Consider the following 19,199-nt stretch of genomic DNA (forward strand, 5'->3'; position numbering starts at 1 on the left):
TATGTTTGTTGTGCTGTGTATGTAACCTAAGTTCAAAATAAAAATTTACCTCATTTACTAAGTTGCGAGAGATTCACCTTTTTTTTTTTTTTTTTGTTTAAAGTAATTTCTTATTCCTAAAAGAAATAAAAATAACAAATAAATAAAATATTCTCATCCCTCATCTCAAGATTCCCAACTGTACCAAGTCAATACTACCAAATATATATATATATAGAGGGTGCTTTTGTCACTCCACTATACACTTGTCTACAAGTTAAGAAAATAGAGAGACCCCTCTCTTTCCTTGCTCTTACATTAACCCCCATCTTCACCTTCTTAAGAAACACTCTTTACTCTGCTTTCCCCAACCCAAAAAATTGTTACAAAAAAGTCCATTTCAGAAAGATTACATTATTAGCCACAAAAAGGAAAAAAATGAGAACTAGCAACCATTTAATAGGTTTACTAAACTTCTTCACTTTCTTGGCCTCAATCCCAATATTAGGTGGTGGAATATGGCTAAGTAGCAGAGCAAACAACACAGACTGTTTGAAATTTCTTCAATGGCCATTAATAGTAATTGGAGTTTCAATTATGGTTGTTTCTTTAGCTGGATTTGCTGGTGCTTGTTATAGAAACACTTTCCTTATGTATCTTTATCTATGGGCTATGTTCTTTATCATAGCTGCTTTGATTGGATTTGTCATATTTGCTTATGCTGTCACTGATAAAGGGTCGGGTCGACCCGTATTGAATCGGGTTTACTTGGAGTATCACTTACAGGATTATTCGGGCTGGCTTGAGGAAAGGGTTACAAGTCAGAGTTATTGGATGAAGATCAGTTCTTGTATTAGAGATTCACATGTCTGTGCTAAGACAAGAAGGACTTACAATAGTATTCCTGAGAGTGCTGAGATGTTTTACCTCAGAAAACTTAGTCCTGTTGAGGTAAGTTCACTGTTAAAATCTGTTTAACCATTTTTTTTTTAAAAAGAAAATGTTTATGTTATGGGGTTTATTCGTGCTCGGGTTCGAGTTCTGAAAATTAAAAAAGGAAGGGGACCGTTAGCGTAACTAGTAAAATTATCGTCATGTGACCAGGAGGTCATCGAATCGAGCCGCGGAAACAGCCTCTTATAGAAATACAGGGTAAGACTGTATACGATAGATTTTTGTCGCCCCGTCCTTTCTCGGATCGCGCACATAGCGACAGTTTCGTGCACCGAGTTACCTTTTTTATTAGAGATTAAAAGAGGAACTTATATTTTGAAAGTAATCATTTTTTCATTTGAAATTATAAGACACCTGTAGGCTGTAAAGCATTTTCTTTGACCTAACTTTTGATTTTTGAAAAAAAGATTAGGAACGGTAATTAGAAGCCAGTACTAGATCTGTTTTTACGGAAATAAACGTTGATGCCCAATAATAGTACAGGAAATGTTTCAGTTTTCTATGTTTATAAAAATAATATTTTAATTTAATGATATGTGAGTTGCCACCAAGTGGTCCAAAGTTGTGGTTTTACTGTCAATGAAGTAAGTGAAAATCACGGAAAATTAAAATTCAAATTCTAGTAGAGATAAAATTACTCATCTACGTAGAGCCATCGAATATCTACGCTGGTAGGAGGTAGTGAATAATGGGTGAAATAGTCGAACAAATTAATCCGGACACCACTGATATAAGAGAGAAGGACAATGAAAGAGAGAAAGAAACATAAAAAAAAGGACAATAATCAACTTCTACTGATAGAATCACTGTGAGTTTCTACTGATCAACTGTGAAAAAAGCAGCTCGGTACATTAAGTTCCCGTTATGGGCGGGTCCGGATAAAGACCGAATCACAACGGTCTATTGTACGAAACGTTATCTTGCATAAGATGCTGTTTCTATGGTTCGAATCCATAATCTTCTGGTCACATGACAATAACTTTACCGGTTACGCCAAGTTTCTCTTAATCATTCTTTTTGTGCAATAGGGCAAAATGGAGTTTTTTCTTTTCCTCCTTTAATATTTCTGTTGGGTGGAAATACCCCTTTATATAGTGATAAAGACAATTTACCAACTATTTAATTGTCGTTTAATGAAATGGTAGCTCATCCACACTTTTAAAAGGTAGTATCATAGCTGCTATAAAGTGATATTTTTGGCCTGTAATAAATAGAAGAAAAGGTGACAAATCAAACAAAAATTTTGCTAATAAATATGCATGTTTTATGTGAGGTACAACTATTGGAGGTTCCCTTCTTTTGGACTGGTTCAGATTATTATTTTGCTTTAATGCTTTTTATTTGAATATTTTTAGTTATTTTCTGGGTTTTCCATTAACAGCAACTTAAAAAAAGAAAACCCTTTTTGCTCCTTTGCCTTTTGGTTTGACTAGCTTTTGCTGTTCCTTTCTAGTTTCTTCTGATTCCACTTAGATTTCTTTCCTTTTCCTTTGTTTTCCTTTTTTTTTTAAATAATGGTGATGTCCAGCCTAGGTTGCACATGCCTCAACTAACCATCGGGTGCTTGTTACTTTCCACCTGTTCTATTACCGGATAAATCTGAATATCAAAATTGTACACCTTACTATTGCAGTATCTGTTATCTCCTATCAGCACATGTATATGTACCTGATAACTCTGCTCACCAAGATTTAGACAGATGAAAGAAAAATCACCAAATATGTTTTTCTCGCTATTAGGATTTGAACCCTAATCTTTCATGTTTTTCATCCGCTTCATTAACGTTCTTTTGCTTTCCTTCTCTTTTCCTACTAAAATGACTTTTGGGTGCATGTTTGGTTCATAGCATGTAGGCATGTTAGCGTGATGGTCGACAATCACATTCCATGCTTATGCATGGGTCCGTATTATCCCATAACTAAATTAATTAATAAATTTAAATATGCATATGAAACAGGCAGATGGGTCCTCTTTCACATTTGGTGGACCATTAAAGGAAATTAAAGACTCCATTTTTAAAAAGTTTGTGATCACTTCTTGGATAAGTTGTTAATTCAGGACAAAAAACTTGTGAAGGTAGAGCACTCTTTGGTTATTCAGAAAGAGTAATGGTTTGTATAATGGGTCATATTTTTTAAGTGGTCCTACCCAATTGAACTTTACTATAGCTTGTATGCAACTTAGAATTGTACAAACAAAATATCTTCCTGATGTAACAAGGATCAACATGTCAACAAAAAGTATTTGTTGTGCATGTTTGTTGCAAGTCATACAGTTGTCATAAAGGGATATTCTTTTCAGCAGACAAATTCTTCGAGCAACGATAAAATTGTACCCGTGTGACCTATAGGCTATAAGTCATGGGTTCGAGCATGGAAGCGGCCATTAATCCTTGCATTAGGTTAAGCTATTTATATTATACCTCTTGGGGTGCGATCCTTCCCCAGACTCTGCGTGAACGCGAGATGCATTGTGTACCGGTCTGCCTTCCCTTAGATTAATTCTTCAATCAATTCCTAGTATTTTATGGTTCAAAAAGCATCCCTTACTGGTATTGTGAATCAAGACAAGTGTTGACTATTTAGATGATGATTGAATGACTATGTTGAATGGAAAAGATGGGAACCTAACATACCCAAAAAGCTCCAATTATAGGGCCCCAATTATTTACATTTTAATGCAAGTGTGGCCATGTGGTGTCTTTGATATTTCAAGATATTTTTCAACTCCACTAAGGATCTACTACTATAGGCAACCTAACCTACCCTGACATATCTTTTTCCTTTATTTCTTGGATTAGACCTCTTTTTTATAATAAATTTTATTGATGTTTGGGCAAAAAATGTCCATACATAAGAAGTATACTAAAAGTAGAGAACCTCTTCCGTTGGAGCTTCAACAACAACAAACCCACTATAATCCCACAAGTGGGGTCTAGAGAGGGTACCTAACCTTGTGAAGGTAGAGCGGTTGTTTCCGTTAGACCCTCGGCTTCGGTTGGAGCTTGTCCCGTGTAAATTACCAAAGGCAACTGGTAATGCTAGGGCAATTTATATCTGGTCACCGGAAAGTACAAAAAATCATGCATGTGGTATAACATGCATATGCACGTACTGATATGGCGATATATTTATTCTACTAGCAAAACTTATCAAAGATACTGGATTCAAACACATTCTTTAGCAATAGAGTTGATGAGTCTCTGAGTTCACATCATGTGTCGAGTTACTACATACGTATAATGATTCTTGCGCATAGGGGCGAATCCATAACCAGAGTTAGTGAGTTTGGAATGAGTATGATCTTACTATATTGTATTGAATACTTTTTTCTATATATAAATGCATAATTGAGCTGATAGCAATTGGTTCAGTGATCCCCTCCTAGATCTACCTCTAACTAGCTTTACTGTTAGAGCAGAAAGGCAAATAGGTCTAACAAAATCTCAAACTTTGTATGCAGTCTGGTTGCTGCAAGCCTCCTACAGAATGTGGTTATGTTTATCAGAACGAGACAGTTTGGGTTCCAGGAGGAGGGCTAGTTGGAGCTGATCCAGATTGTGTTAATTGGAACAATGATCAAGGGCAGCTCTGCTACAATTGTAACTCTTGCAAAGCCGGCGTACTGGCTAGCATTAGAAAGAGTTGGAGAAAGGTGTCTGTGATCAACATTGTCATATTGATCATTCTCGTGATCATGTATATGGTCGCTATCGCTGCGTTTAGGCACAACAAACGGATCGATAACGATGAGCCTTACGGAGAAACTAGGATGGAGAAGTCTCAACCTAGCAGGATACATTTCTAAGATCAGTTTCTACACAGCAGCAGAGTAAAGCTTGAAGTGTAATTTTATGTTGTGGTAAGTCTAGTAGTCTTGTTAGAACAAAATGCTTTGTTTATACTTCTACATTCAATTTTCTTCCCAAGAAAACTTGACTGTAAATCTTGTATTAAGTGTGGTATCTTTTCCTTTAATTAAATTCCAAAACTATCTTAGTATTTTTTAGGCTGTTTCAGTCCCTTCCTAGTGCAGCAAGCTTGTAACTTGCTATGAGATTAAGTAAACTATTGACTTTAATTTATTCAAAGAGAGCACCAAGACTGAGATTACAAGGAAACCAGCTTTTCCTCTCAATAGTTTAATATTACCAGAAATGTTCTTGCTTAAGATAGAAACTTAAGATGTGGTCTCGGTCAATGAAGTAGGTGAAAATCATGAGACCAGAATTCAAATTATGAGATTTCTTTTTATTCGGTTAAGCGTTAATACAAACAACAACAAACCCAATGTAATTGCACTTCGCACAAGGTGGAGTCTTTGTGAAGGTATAGATGCTATTAGCGATAGACCTCGGCTTAAGTAATGATGAAAAAGAAATAGAAACAACAAGCATTAAGCGTTAATGAGCAAAGTTATTCAGTAATTGTATCCGCAGAAGATAGTACGCACCATGTAAAATAAATAAAGTGCACGACATGTAAAATAAATAAGGTGCATGCTAGCTAATTCGAACGCCGCTATTATAAAAGAATGATCATACTCAACATATGATCTTTGATCTAATATGTGAAAAGAAATGGCAAGGTATGCGGAGCGATGCCTCTGGGCCAGCAAACATGCATCAGGCCGACATAAACAGAATTCCTTTTCGATAATCGTACTTAATTTAGTAAGTAATTATAGTAAGCATGTTATATAGTAGTTGGCAACTTGGCACGCTCAAGTGCACGTGATGATTTCAAAATGCAAAATCTAAAGAGAGGTCAAATCTAGGAAATTGGATAGAACTTGCTTTAAGGTGTTCAAACGTGATCGTTCACATTGGGGAAAAATTTATTCAAATAGCTTTTAAAAAATATTATATTATAATATTGTCAAACCAAGTTATAACCTTGTCTTCACCATCCTATGAAAAAAAACTTAAATTACCTTTACAAAAATATCATGAACCAAAATCCATTAATGATCGTGATGGCACCTAACAGCGCTGTCAGACAAGCCAACACAATAATTGATTAACTTGATTATTCATTTTAGTATTTTGAATCATAATTTTCCTTCAATTAACTAATTAGAAATAAAATTTACAAAGTAAATGATGATATTTTCCCAACTACAATTACCGAACAACTCATAAGTACCCCCAAAACCCGGTGTTACAAGTGCTTGAGCATCAACTAGGAAGTAAAATAAAATACATCATCTGTCCGAATTACAAATTAGACAGGGAAAATATAAATAACTCTGAAGGAGACTCTGCTGGCTGCGGATCGTAATATGGAATGCGCTCACCTAAGTCCCCGCATTAGCCACATCTTTGCGCCCACAAGGCCACTATATATATATATATATATATATATATATATATATATATATATATATATATATGTGTGTGTGTGTGTGTGTGTGTGTGTGCCTGCAAAAAAAATGTGCAGCAAGTGTAGTATGAGTACATAAATCAACGCGTACTCAGTAAGTACCCAGTCTAACCTCGAAGAAGTAGTAACGAGGGGTCGACTCCGACACTTACTATCGGCTAACAATAAAATGCCGATATTATATTTTAGCATGGAATACATCACTTAGCTGGAAATTCAATAATCAAAAATAATCAACAGTCCATTTTTTTTCTAATAGAAATTCCCAAATTTATTTTCATCATTTAACAATTTATATCTCAAGCCAATAAGGCAAAGTCAAGTATTATTAGTTCTAAAGAGTTATTATGCGCAAGTCATGCCGAGGTTGTACGGGCCGATCCAACATATAAATATAAATTGTGCACTGCCGACGGTCGAACGGCACGAACCATAGATGCATCTATTAACCTGCCGAGGCGAACGACCCGCTCCCATGAGAGTAGTGAAAATTTACCCCGCTCGCGGAATATATTTGCGACGCGGTTGTACATAGATTTCTTAAGTTATTATAATATTCCTTAATTCTTTCAAAAATACGAAATTTCAAATGAAAACTTTCAAGTCTCGAAATCCTCAATTTCAACTCTCTTCAAGGCATTTAATAAGCATACTCAATCTCAATTCTTTCAAGGCAAATAATAAACATAATCAAATAAAGATATCAACAAGGCATGGCGTAAACCTAAAACTACCGGGACATAGGCATTATCAGTAGCTACGTACGAGCTCTCATCACCTCGTGCGTATGAAGCCCCCGCCGCAAATAAGAGCACAAATGAATTCAATTCACCTATGGGGTTAATTCCCTCTTACAAGGTTAGGAAAGAGACTTACCTCGCTCCGAAGTTTCATAGCCGGCTCCCACGCCTTTCAAACAACTCAAACCGATGCCCAACGCTCCAAAACTAGTAAATAAATGTGCAAATCCATAAATATATACTCTAATACTCATTATAATCCTTTTCACAACAATTTCCAACTCCGTTAGAAAAGTCGAAAAAATCACCCTCGGGCCCACGTGCTCGGATCCTGAAATTTTTTGAAGATAAACTTTACCCATAACACCACGAACTCAAATAGATAATTTATTCTAAATTCCATGTCCAATTTCGTGGTCGAAATCCAAGAATATAATTTTTTAGATTTTCCTTCAAAATCCCAAATTTCTATAAATTTTCATGCCTAAATCTATGTATAAACATTGTATGTAACTCACAACTAATAGAAATCACTTACCTCATGCTTGATGATGAAACCCCCTCTTCAAAAGCTTCAAAAATCGCCTAAGCCGTCTGAAAAATGGGTGAAATGAGCCGAAACCCCGCTTTAAAAACATTCGGCCCAGCCCAGGTCCGCGCTTCTTCGCGTTCGCGGCACGACCATCAGGAACGCGAGGGCTAGAATGCACTGCCTCCAATCTACTCATCGCGTTCGCGTCACCTTGGCCGCGTTCGCGAAGCCTTGTGACCACCACCCTCCGCGTTCGCGGTCCACGAGTCGCGTTCGCGAAGGCCAAACTGTTCCAGGCCCCCGCTCTCTCTCTCTCTTCTTCGCGTTCGCGTAGCCTTGGCTGCTTTTGCGAAGGCTTTCTCAGTCTCTGCCTCGCGTTCGCTTCCACTGCCTCACATTCGCGAAGGCCAAATCCCATCAGCCTCAAAGATCCTCTTCGCGAACGCGGGACTCCCTTCGCGTTTGCGAAGAAGGAAACCAGATACCAGCAACAGTAGTTCCAAAATAGCTCAAATTGATCTGAAACACACCCGAGGCCCCCGGGACCCCGTCCAATCAGACCAACCAGTCCCATAACATAGCACAGACCTGATTGAGGCCTCAAATCACATCAAACAACAACAAAACCAATTCAAGCTTAATGAACTTTAGAACTTCAAACTTCTACATTCAATGCCGAAACCTATCAAATCACGTCCGATCGACCTCAAATTTTTCACACAAGTCACATTCGACATTACGGACCTACTCCAACTTCCGGAATCGGAATCTGACCCCGATATCAAAAAGTTCACTCCCGGTCAAACTTCTCAAAAACCTTCAAATTTTCGACTTTCACCAAATGACCCCGAAATGACCCACATACCTCCAAATCCATATCCGGACGCGCTACGAATACCAGAATCACCATACGGAGTTATTCCAAGACTCGGAATCCCAAACGGACATCGATAACATTGAAATGTACTTCAACCCAAATTTATGAAATTCTTCAAAAATGCCAACTTTCCACAATAGGCGCCAAAATGCTCCCGGGTCATCCAAAACCCGATCCGGACATACTCCCAAGTCCAAAATCACCATACGAACCGAGCCTTCAAATCCCGATTCCGAGTTCGTTTACTTAAAAATCCAACCTTAGTCAATTCTTCCAACTTAAAGCTTCCGAAATGAGAGTTTTCTTTCCAAATCAACTCCGAACTTTCCGAAATTCATTTCCGACCACGCGTGCAAGTCAGAATACCTGAAGTGAAACTACTCAAGGCCTCAAACTGTCGAGTGACGTTCTAGAGCTCAAAACGACCGGTCGGGTCATTACATTCTCTCCCACTTAAACATACGTTCGTCATCGAACGTGTTAAGAACTGCTCTGGAGTTATCCGAAATCACTGTTTAACCCCTTGAGCACCTACCCATGCTACCACAACCTAGTTGAGCACATTAGCTCGATCCACTCTAAAGATCCTCCCTTTTATTTAGTCAAATAAGCCTTAGAGCCAAGTTCTAACATCCAGAATTCTCCACCAGGCATGTTTCCAACACACGAACACCGTATCAATCACTACACGATGCACCAATACATGATTGCATACCTTTGCTGAATTCACACTATGCACCGCATAATTCACATGACCATAATAACATCCTCTGATAACAATATCCGAAATTCCACGAATCCGATGCCCACAACACACCTCATGCCCCATATAAGTCCTGTTCTAACTCTTGTAATGCTGCTACGACGAAAGAGATGTGTAGAAATTCATAACCAACTGGTGAGTCAACAAATCATTGAGTCTCTCCTCTTGATAAGAACCATTACCTCCTTCTGAGCTGAATAGCAATATTTGTTCTTTAATATGCCTTATATAAATCTGATCGCACTGATCATAGATCCAATAATCTCGTCTCACCCAGTATAAGCTGCTCAGGCAATAAGCCACCTTAGACACTGCCAAACGTCTCATATGATGGCATAATATTCCAACAAGCTACAAACTCGAATGTAATACATAAGGAAAACGATCTCTGGAAAGAACTACTCAACCCACTTAACTAATTAAACAACCGAAAGGATGTTATAAACCTTCCTCAGAAAATGAGAAACAAAACACATAAGAATAGATATAGGGAACTGTACTCAACATTACACTGCTGCGGCGTGCAATCCGATCCACATATGATACCATTGCGGCGTGCAACCCGATCTAACCATGATATCCATGGCGGCGTGCCACCCGGTCCAAACAACATACCCGTGGCGGCGTGCCACCCGATCCACACATAACAATCTATAAGGAAATACTTACCGAGCTAGAATGCTCATACCTGCGAAATATCCGAATATCAACCACAAGCAAACGAAGTCCATAATACAAATCCTGGGGAGACGGATAGCGACATACCCTATGAAACTCAAGCACAACTAAGGTGCAATAAATGGCTGTATCTCGAGAGCCATCCTACTCTCACAACACCACAAACTACATGGGATCTCGATACGCGTGCGAATAATTATACCATCTCATAACCTACATGGCACGATAAAGATTACACGGAATAGCTAACGACAGAAATAACATCCAAGGCCCGAAGACCCCTCCATAAGCAACGCTATGCTGAGATGTACACATCCGACCTGATCGTACCGCACTGGGCTAATAACCTTTCAAGGATCGACAATAACCCCTTTTTCCCATAACACACAAGAATAGCCGTCTAATCCGGAACAAACTTCCACAATCCACAACTAAATGAACCGAGCACCCTTCAGGCATAAATTCTCACATTAGCGATAGTACCATCATTTCCATACTTGGTTTCAATCTTTAATCAATCAAGTGACTACATGCCACACTTATACAATCTTCCCGCGGGATACGGTCCCATGAACTTCTGCACCAGGTAACAAGTGTGCACATCCATATCACCGGCCATACTAATGGTGTAGAGCAAATCAAGAATCCGCAAATCAGTACATAAAGCCTCTCACATAGGACACCGATCTCAGATGACGCTAAAGACAATACCAGCTTACTCTAGACATCTTAATCCTTTCCTGCTCATCCGAGCTCGTGACATTCTTGTCAACACCAAACTGCAACCTTGATCCTCAACTTTCAAATTTCATGCCGCTCACCGCACCTATCTTACCAATACGCGAGAGCCCAAGAATTTCATCATAACTCCTGAACCACTAATAGGATACACACTTCATCATGTAGAAACCTTTCACTTTACTCGTTTCTGAAGAACCATTACAACAGGTGACTGAATTCGCATAACCGTAGAAAGCACAATCCTCAAGTAGTGGTCTAAACCACCATAACTCTTTCGGGATCCATCTACACATAACAGGCTATAATACTCGAATGCCTCCAAATAAATCAAATTACGGTGGTCGTCAAGCCTCACACATGCCGCCACAAATCATCTGCATGACTTAACACGCTGAAGAAACTGATCATTGCCACCATCATGCCGATTCGACCATCGCTAACTGATCCAACTTTTTCTAATTTACTCTCGACTTGCCTTAGGAATAATAATAGCTCCATTCAAAACATAACGAACCCACACCCGCACTCATCCTGAGTGACCTTATTTCACGAGACCATATTGTCTCAAAACCCCGAACCATCTCATACCCTCCTTTTGTGCATATTCGCATCTTCAACTGGTACACCTATTCTGATAATTCCTCTATGAATCTGAAGTTATTTTCTCCCGTTCCTCCAATGCTACACCGCAGACCAAAGATAACACAGAACACTCCAAGCCCCTTTTCATAATCCGCTGCAAAAGCTCGATACTTAACCATACTACGGACTCGAAATCCTGAGGCACTGCACTTTAACTTTTGAATCCACTAGGACCGTTGTTGAGAGTCACCCACTCCGGCTTGGTCCCGAATATAATCAAACTCCAAGGCCCTGCTAGCACATGAACACCCCCTCTAAGAAGCACCCGACTGAATTACTCCCCATGTACATCACATCAACACGAAGCATAAACTCCGAGTCTTCCCAAAGCCTGAACATGAATCGATAAGGCCAAATATAGCACACGTTCCTCAAATCCTTTGCTCAAATTACCATTGATGTTCTCTTTCCTTAGTCGTAATAACCCACCAATATGCCGATAACCAAAAACCTCACAAGTACACAACCATGCAATCCAATCGTAGGCGGTGGGGCTCTCCCATTTAGCTTGAAGCTACCATTACATAACTCTGGAACCCACCAAGATTCCTTATCCCCCATTGACATGATCCTGCACAATCGACCCGCCAAATGCCTCGAAATCTTTCTATTAAACATTTTATGAACACTCTGAATCACTAGCCACATTCACATATTCGATCCCTTACTGTATAGCCAGTAGAATTCTTCGTAGAAGCTTCGTCAACACCACGCGATCGCTAACCTACTCACAGGAGATAACCCACCTGTGGAAATTACATGTCGACATCTTCCAACATCGCTGCACTGGTTGCAATTACTACGAAATCGGTATCCCATCCTGAGCCCGTGCTCATTCACCAGTTGTACAAGTCCGTTCACTCCCTATTGACATCCCAAAAAGTGCGACAATATATTCCACCCTGAAGTCATGTTGCATTCCCCTTCATATCAAGCAAGCTCCTTTCTGTCGTATCCAACTTCCTCCGTATAGCAGCCAATATTCTAAATTAAGCCCGTAGACCTAGTCACTGTCCACCATGAATCCCAAATCACTCTGAAATTTCCTCAAGGCGTGTAGCTATCCTACCACAAAAATCCATATGCTACTCTGTCACTTTTCCACTTTGGTCAAACCCACTCCTTTAAGCAACTACCTGACTCCTGTTTCTTACACCTGGCCTTCTAGAAATTTAACCACTGCAAGACACCTCCCACATGTCCTTCCTCATCCTTCGCTGCCTAGTTGTTGCCTTAGATAAAAAATCCATCTTTGTAGCGCTTGGATCAATAGATCACTACCAACTTTAAACCTCCCCAAAGATCATCTTTCTCGAGCCATCAATACTAGGAACACCGATTCGATTCTGAACCACTGCACACCGCGATTTCTGACAACCGCTTCCCCGGTACCATTTTACAATACCCCACCCCGAAGGCGAATTGAAGAAAACCATACCACCAGCGAACTTAGCACATTCAACAAGGACAACGGCACCACATCACAAATAAAAATTCCACCACGCTTGAAAATACCAAGTCTCGTTACTCCATCAACCCAAATCTGAACATTCTTAGTCCGATTGCCTTTCCTCCGCCGAAAATAAAATACAGAATCTCTGAATCATGCACTGAGTAAAACCTCCTTTCAAGTCATTCACTGCCTCGACACATAGACAAGCATCCTACCATTACACAAACACTATGCGATAGCAACGCACGAATCGTTATAACAATCAATGCCAAATCTCAAAACCTTGGGTAATACTGATACTAATCTAAAACGACAGGACGCCCTTCCGCAAGGCGACGACAATAGCCCAATCAAATACGCAGGTGGAAACATCCTGCACCACGTCCGTAGTACCATGACAATTCATCGATTCCCAATTTATAACAAGCGTTTCACGTCGTATAAGATTGAATAGGAAAGAAATAAAGGCATAAGCCTCAAAAGAATCAAATTGCATGATGAAGAATCAAGAAGGGAAGTGCTCCCAACAGCCCTGTAGCCTCTCAAAGATAAGTACATACGTCTCCGTACTGATCCACAAGACTCTACTAGACTTGCTCATGACTCGTGTGACCTGAGTGAACCTAGTGCTCTGATACCATGTTGTCACGATCCAAAATCCATTAATGGTCGTGATGGTGCCTAACACCGCTGTCAGGCAAGCCAACAATAATTGATTAACTCGATTATTCATTTTAGTATTTTGAAATCATAATTTTCCTTCAATTAACTAATTATAAATAAAATTTACAGAGTAAATGATAATATTTTCCCAACTACAATTACTGAACAACTCATAAGTACCCCAAAACCCGGTGTCACAAGTACATGAGCATCAACTAGGAAGTAAAATAAAATACAATATCTGTCCGAATTACAAATTAGACAGAAAAAATATAAATAACTCTGAAGGAGACTCTGCTGGCTGCGGATTGTAATATGGAATGCAGCTCACCTAAGTCCCCGCATTAGCCACACATTTGCACCCACATGGCCACTGGATATATATATGTACCTGCACAAAAATGTGCAGCAAGTGTAGTGTGAGTACATAAATCAACGCGTACCCAGTATGTATCCAGTCTAACCTCAAAGAAGTAGTGACGAGGGGTCGACTCCGACACTTACTATAGCCTAATAATAGAATGCCGATATTATATTTTAGCATGGAATACATAACATAGCTGGAAATTCAATAACCGGAAATAATCAACAATCATTTTTTTTTAATAAAGACTCCCAAATTCATTTTCATCATTTAACAATTTATATCTCGAGCCAATAAGGCAATGTCAGTTATTATTAGTTCCAAAGAGTTATCATGCGCAAGTCATGCCGAGGTCGTACGGCCCGATCCAACATATAAATATAAATTGTGCACTGCCAAGGGTCGAACGACACAAACCATAGATGCATCTATCAACCTGCCAAGGCGAACGGCCCGCTCCCATGAGAGTAGTGAAAATTTACCCCGCTCACGGAATATATCTGCGACGAGGTTGAACATAGATTTCTTAAGTTATTATAATATTCCTTAATTCTTTCAAAAATACGAAATTTCAAATGAAAACTTTCAAGTCTCGAAATTCTCAATTTCAACTCTCTTCAAGGCATTTAATAAGCATATTCAATCTCAATTCTTTTCAAGGCAAATAATAAACATAATCAAATAACGGTATCAACAAGGCATGGTGTAAAATTAAAACTACCCGGACATAGGCATAATTAGTAGCTACGTACAGACTCTCATCACCTCGTGCGTATATACCCTCCCTGCTCCTCCCCCCCCCCCCCGGAAATAAGAGCACACATGAATTCGATTTTATATATGGGGTTAATTTCCTCTTACAAGGTTAGAAAAGAGACTTATCTCGCTCCGAAGATCTATAACCGGCTCCCAAGCCTTTCAAACAACTTAAACCGATGCCCAACACTCCAAACCTAGTCAATAAATGAATCCATAAATATATACTCTAATACTCATTATAATCCTATTTACAACAATTTCCAACTCCGTTCGAAAAGTCGATAAAATCACCCTCGGACCACTGTGCCCGGATCCCAAAAATTTTCGAAGATGAACTTTACACATAACACCACGAACTCAAATATATAATTTATTCCAAATTCCATGTCCAATTTCATGGTCGAAATCCAAAAATATAAATTTCTAGGTTTTCCGTCAAAATCCCAAATTTCTACAAATTTTCATGCCTAAATCCATGTATAAACCTTGTAAGTAACTCACAACTAGTAGAAATCACTTACCTCATGCTTGATGATGAAATACCCTCTTCAAAAGCTCCAAAAATGGCCCAAGCCGTGTGAAAAATGGGTAAAATGAACCCAAACCCTGCTTTAAAAACATTCTGCCCAACCCAGGTCCGCCCTTCTTTGCGTTCGCCACACGACCATCGCGAACGCGAAGGCCAGAATGCACTGCCTCCAATCTACTCATCACATTCGCGTCACCTTGGCCGCGTTCGTGAGGCCTTGTGACCACCACGGCGTTCGCGATACATGAGCCGCGTTCGCGATGGCCAAACTGCTCCAGGACCCCGCTCCCTCTCTCTTCTTCGCGGTCGCATAGCCTTGGCCGCGTTCGCGAAGGCTTTCCCAGCCTCTGCCTTGCGTTCGCGTCCACTGCCTCGTGTTCGCGAAGGCCGAATCCCAGCAGTCTCAAAGTTCCTCTTCGCGAACGCGGGACTCCCTTGGCGTTTGCGAAGAATGAAACCAGATACCACCAACAACAAATCCAAAACAACTCAAATTGATCCGAAACCACCCGAAACACACCCGAGGCCCCGGGACCCCGTCCAATCACACCAACCAGTCCCATAACATAACACGGACCTGCTCGAGGCCTCAAATTACATCAAACAACACCAAAATATGAATCGTATCCCAATTCAAGCTTAATGAACTTTAGAACTTCAAATTTCTACATTCGATGCCAAAACCTATCAAATCACGTCTGATTGATCTCAAATTTTGCACACAAGTCACATTCGACATTACGGACCTACTCCAACTTCTGGAATCGAAATCCAACCCCGATATAAAAAGGTTCACTCCCGGTCAAACTTCTCAAAAACCTTCAAATTTCTAACTTTCGCCAAATGACCCCGAAATGACCTACAGACCTCCAAATCAACATCCGAATGTGCTCCCAATACCAGAATCACCATACGGAGATATTCCTAGACTTGGAATCTAAAACAGACATTGATAACATTGAAATGCACTTCAACCCAAATTTATGAAATTATTCCAAAATGCCAACTTTCCACAATAGGCGCCGAAACTCTCCTGGGTCATCCAAAACCTGATACGGACATACGCCCAAATCCAAAATATCATACGAACCTGTTGGAACCTTCAGATTCCGATTCCGAGGTCGTTTACTCAAAAATTCAACCTTAGTCAATTCTTCCAACTTAAAGATCCGAAATGAGAGTTTTCTTTCCAAATCAACTCCGAACTTCCCGAAATTCATTCCGACCATGCGTGCAAGTCATAATACCTGAAATGAAGCTACTCAAGGCCTCAAACTGCCGAGTGACGCGCTATAGCTCAAAATGACCGGTCGGGCCATTACAAAAAGCTGTGGAAAAGTATAGCCATTTTTGTCTTTTCACCGCTCGAGAGTAGGGGTGTTCATCGGTCAGCACGGTATGGTATTTAGTCATTTTGGTTTGTTATTTTTGGTATTCGGTTTCTTAAAATGTTATACCAATACCATACCTAATTACATTCGGTATGGTTCAACTTTTTTCCTTTCGGTTTTGGTTTATTCGGTCCGGTAATTTCGATTTATTCGGCTTGAATATTAACTAGTGTATAGAACCATAGACTGTAATATTTTTAATTAGAGTACTCAATAAAAACGTTCTAAGCACACCTGACTGTTGACAATTTTTGTCCAAAAGCATCAAGCATCAACTAAGAGAAATGGGCTGTAACGATCCGACCGGTCGTTTTGAGCTCTGGCGCGTCGTTTGGCGGTTTGAGGCCATGAACAACTTCACTTCAGGTATTATGACTTGTACGCGTGGTCGGAATTGGAATTCAGGAAGTTCGGAGTTGAATTAGAAAGAAAGTTATCATTTTGAATGCTTTAAGTTGGAAGAATTGACTAAGGTTGGATTCTTGAGTAAACGACCTCGGAATCTGGATTTGAAGGTTCCAGCAGGTTTATATGATGATTTCAGACTTGGGCATATGTTCGGATCGGGTTTTGGGTGACTCGGGAGCATTTCAGCGCCTATTGTGAAAGTTAGTATTTTGGAAGAATTTCATAAATTTTGGTTGAAGTGCATTTCAATGTTATCGATGTTCGTTTGGGATTCCAAGTCAAGGGATAGCTCTGTATGGTGATTCTTGTACTGGGAGCATGCCCGGTTATGGATTTGGAGGTCCGTAGGTCATTTCAGGGTCATTTGGCGAAAGTTAGAAATTTGAAGGTTTTTGAGAAGTTTGACCGGAAGTGAACTTTTTGAGATAGGGGCCGGATTCTGATTCCGAAAGTTGGAGTAGGTATATGACTTATGTGCAAAATTTGAGGTCAATCGGACATGATTTGATAGGTTTTGGCATTGAATGTAGACGTTTGAAGTTCTAAAGTTTATTAAGCTCGAATTGGGGTGTGATTCGTGATTTTAGCGTGGTTCGATGTGATTTGAGGCCTCGAGCAAGTTCGTGTCATGTTTTGGGATGTGTTGGTATAATTGGTTGAGGTCCCGAGGGCCTCGGGTGGATCCCGATTGGTTAAAGGGTTGATTTTTGGACTTAAGAATTTCTGAAGTTTAAGGCTTCTGGTGTAATCTCACTTGCGTGAATTTGCCCGTAGGTGCGAAATCGCAGGTGCGGCGTGTTGTCGCAGAAGCGAAAATGGACTGGAGTTGGTAAGGGCGCAGGTGCGGCAGATATCACGCAGAAGCGAGATCGCAGGAGTGGATTTTGTCCGCATATGCGGACCTGGCTAAGCTTAGTTGGAACTGCACATGCGATGGGAATTTCCGCAAGTGCGGAGCCGTAGAAACGACTACTGTTCCGCAGGTGTGGAAATGGCACCGGGCAGATTGTTTTAAAGACGGGACTTGGCCCATTTTTCATTCATTTTTCACTTGGTGGAGGCGATTTTGGGGGAGCTTCAAGGAGGGATTTTCATCAAGCAATACAAGTTAAGTGATTCCCACCTACTGCAAGTTAAATACATGGGTTCTATAAAGATTTGAGCATGGAAATTTGTAAAAAAATTGGGGTTTTTGGTAGAAACCCTAGAATTTGGTATTTTTGGATTTGAACACGAATTTGGGCATGAAATTTTGAATAAATTATATATTTGAGTTCGTGAGGTTATAGGTAAAGTTTATCTTCGAAAATTTTCGGAATCCGGGCACGTGGGCCCGCTGGTGATTTTATCAACTTTTCGAGCGGAGTTGGGAATTTGTTTAAATCGAATTTTGTGAGTATTAGAGAATATTTTTATGGGTTTGCACATTTATTGACTAGTTTTGGAGTGTTGGACATTAGTTTGAATTGTTGGAAAGGCTTGGGAGCCGGCTATGGAACTTCGGAGCGAGGTAAGTCTCCTTTCTAATCTTGTAAAAGGGAATTAACCCCATAGGTGAACTAAATTAATACATGCTTCTATTCGTGGGGGGCTACGTGCGCATGAGGTGACGAGAGTCCGTACGTAGCTAGTAATTATGCCTATGTCCGAGTAGTTCTACGTTTACACCATGATTTGCTGATACCGTTATTTGATCTTGTTTATTATTTGCCTTGAAAGGAATTTAGATCGAGTATGGTTATTAAATGCCTTGAAAAGAGTTGAAATTGAGGATTTCGGGACTTAGAAAGTTTTCATTTGGATTTCATATGTTGAAAAGAATTAAAGAATATTATAATAATAATTATTTGAGAAATTCTATATGTAACCGCGTCGCAATTATATTTCGCGAGCGGGTAAATTTTCACTACTCTCATGGTAGTGGGCCGTTCACCTCGGCAGGTTAAATAGATGCATCTATGGTTCGTGTTGTTCGACCCTCGACAGTGCACAGTTTATATTTATATGTTGGTTCGTGTCGTTCGACCCTCGGCATTGCACAGTTTAATATGTTGGATCGGGCCGTACGACCTCGGCATGACTGGCGCATGATTGAATTGATTGCTTAGGAATTTAAAATAAATGATATTGCCTCATTAGCCTGAGATAAATTGTTAAATGATGAGAAATAAATTTGGAGATTTTCTAATTATAAAAGAATTGCTTACTTACTTCAAAATAATGAGCTTACACCCGTTTTATATAACTCATGTTTAAATCATATCATTGGCATTTCATTTATAGCCCATAGCAAGTGTCGGAGTCGACCCTTCATCACTACTTCTTCGAGGTTAGACGGGATACTT

General features: G+C 39.8%; 1 protein-coding gene across 1 annotated transcript; it reads left to right on the forward strand.

Moving 5' to 3' along the window:
- Positions 1 to 242: 242 nt before the first annotated feature.
- On the forward strand, positions 243 to 5,017 carry LOC109215228 (tetraspanin-3-like). The gene is made up of 2 exons (XM_019379248.1): positions 243 to 930; positions 4,396 to 5,017. Exons 1-2 carry the CDS (start codon positions 418 to 420, stop codon positions 4,738 to 4,740), a joined length of 858 nt encoding a protein of 285 aa, XP_019234793.1. The 5' UTR covers positions 243 to 417; the 3' UTR covers positions 4,741 to 5,017.
- Positions 5,018 to 19,199: the final 14,182 nt, after the last annotated feature.

This window comes from Nicotiana attenuata, unplaced genomic scaffold (assembly GCF_001879085.1).
Source record: "Nicotiana attenuata strain UT unplaced genomic scaffold, NIATTr2, whole genome shotgun sequence".
In the NCBI taxonomy this organism is placed as follows: Eukaryota; Viridiplantae; Streptophyta; class Magnoliopsida; order Solanales; family Solanaceae; genus Nicotiana; species Nicotiana attenuata.

Coding starts and splice junctions, on each gene's coding strand:
- LOC109215228 (XM_019379248.1), top strand. CDS start 418: ATGAGAACTAGCAACCATTTAATAGGTTTACTAAACTTCTTCACTTTC. Junction 931..4,395: donor GAAAACTTAGTCCTGTTGAG/GTAAGTTCACTG, acceptor CTTTGTATGCAG/TCTGGTTGCTGCAAGCCTCC.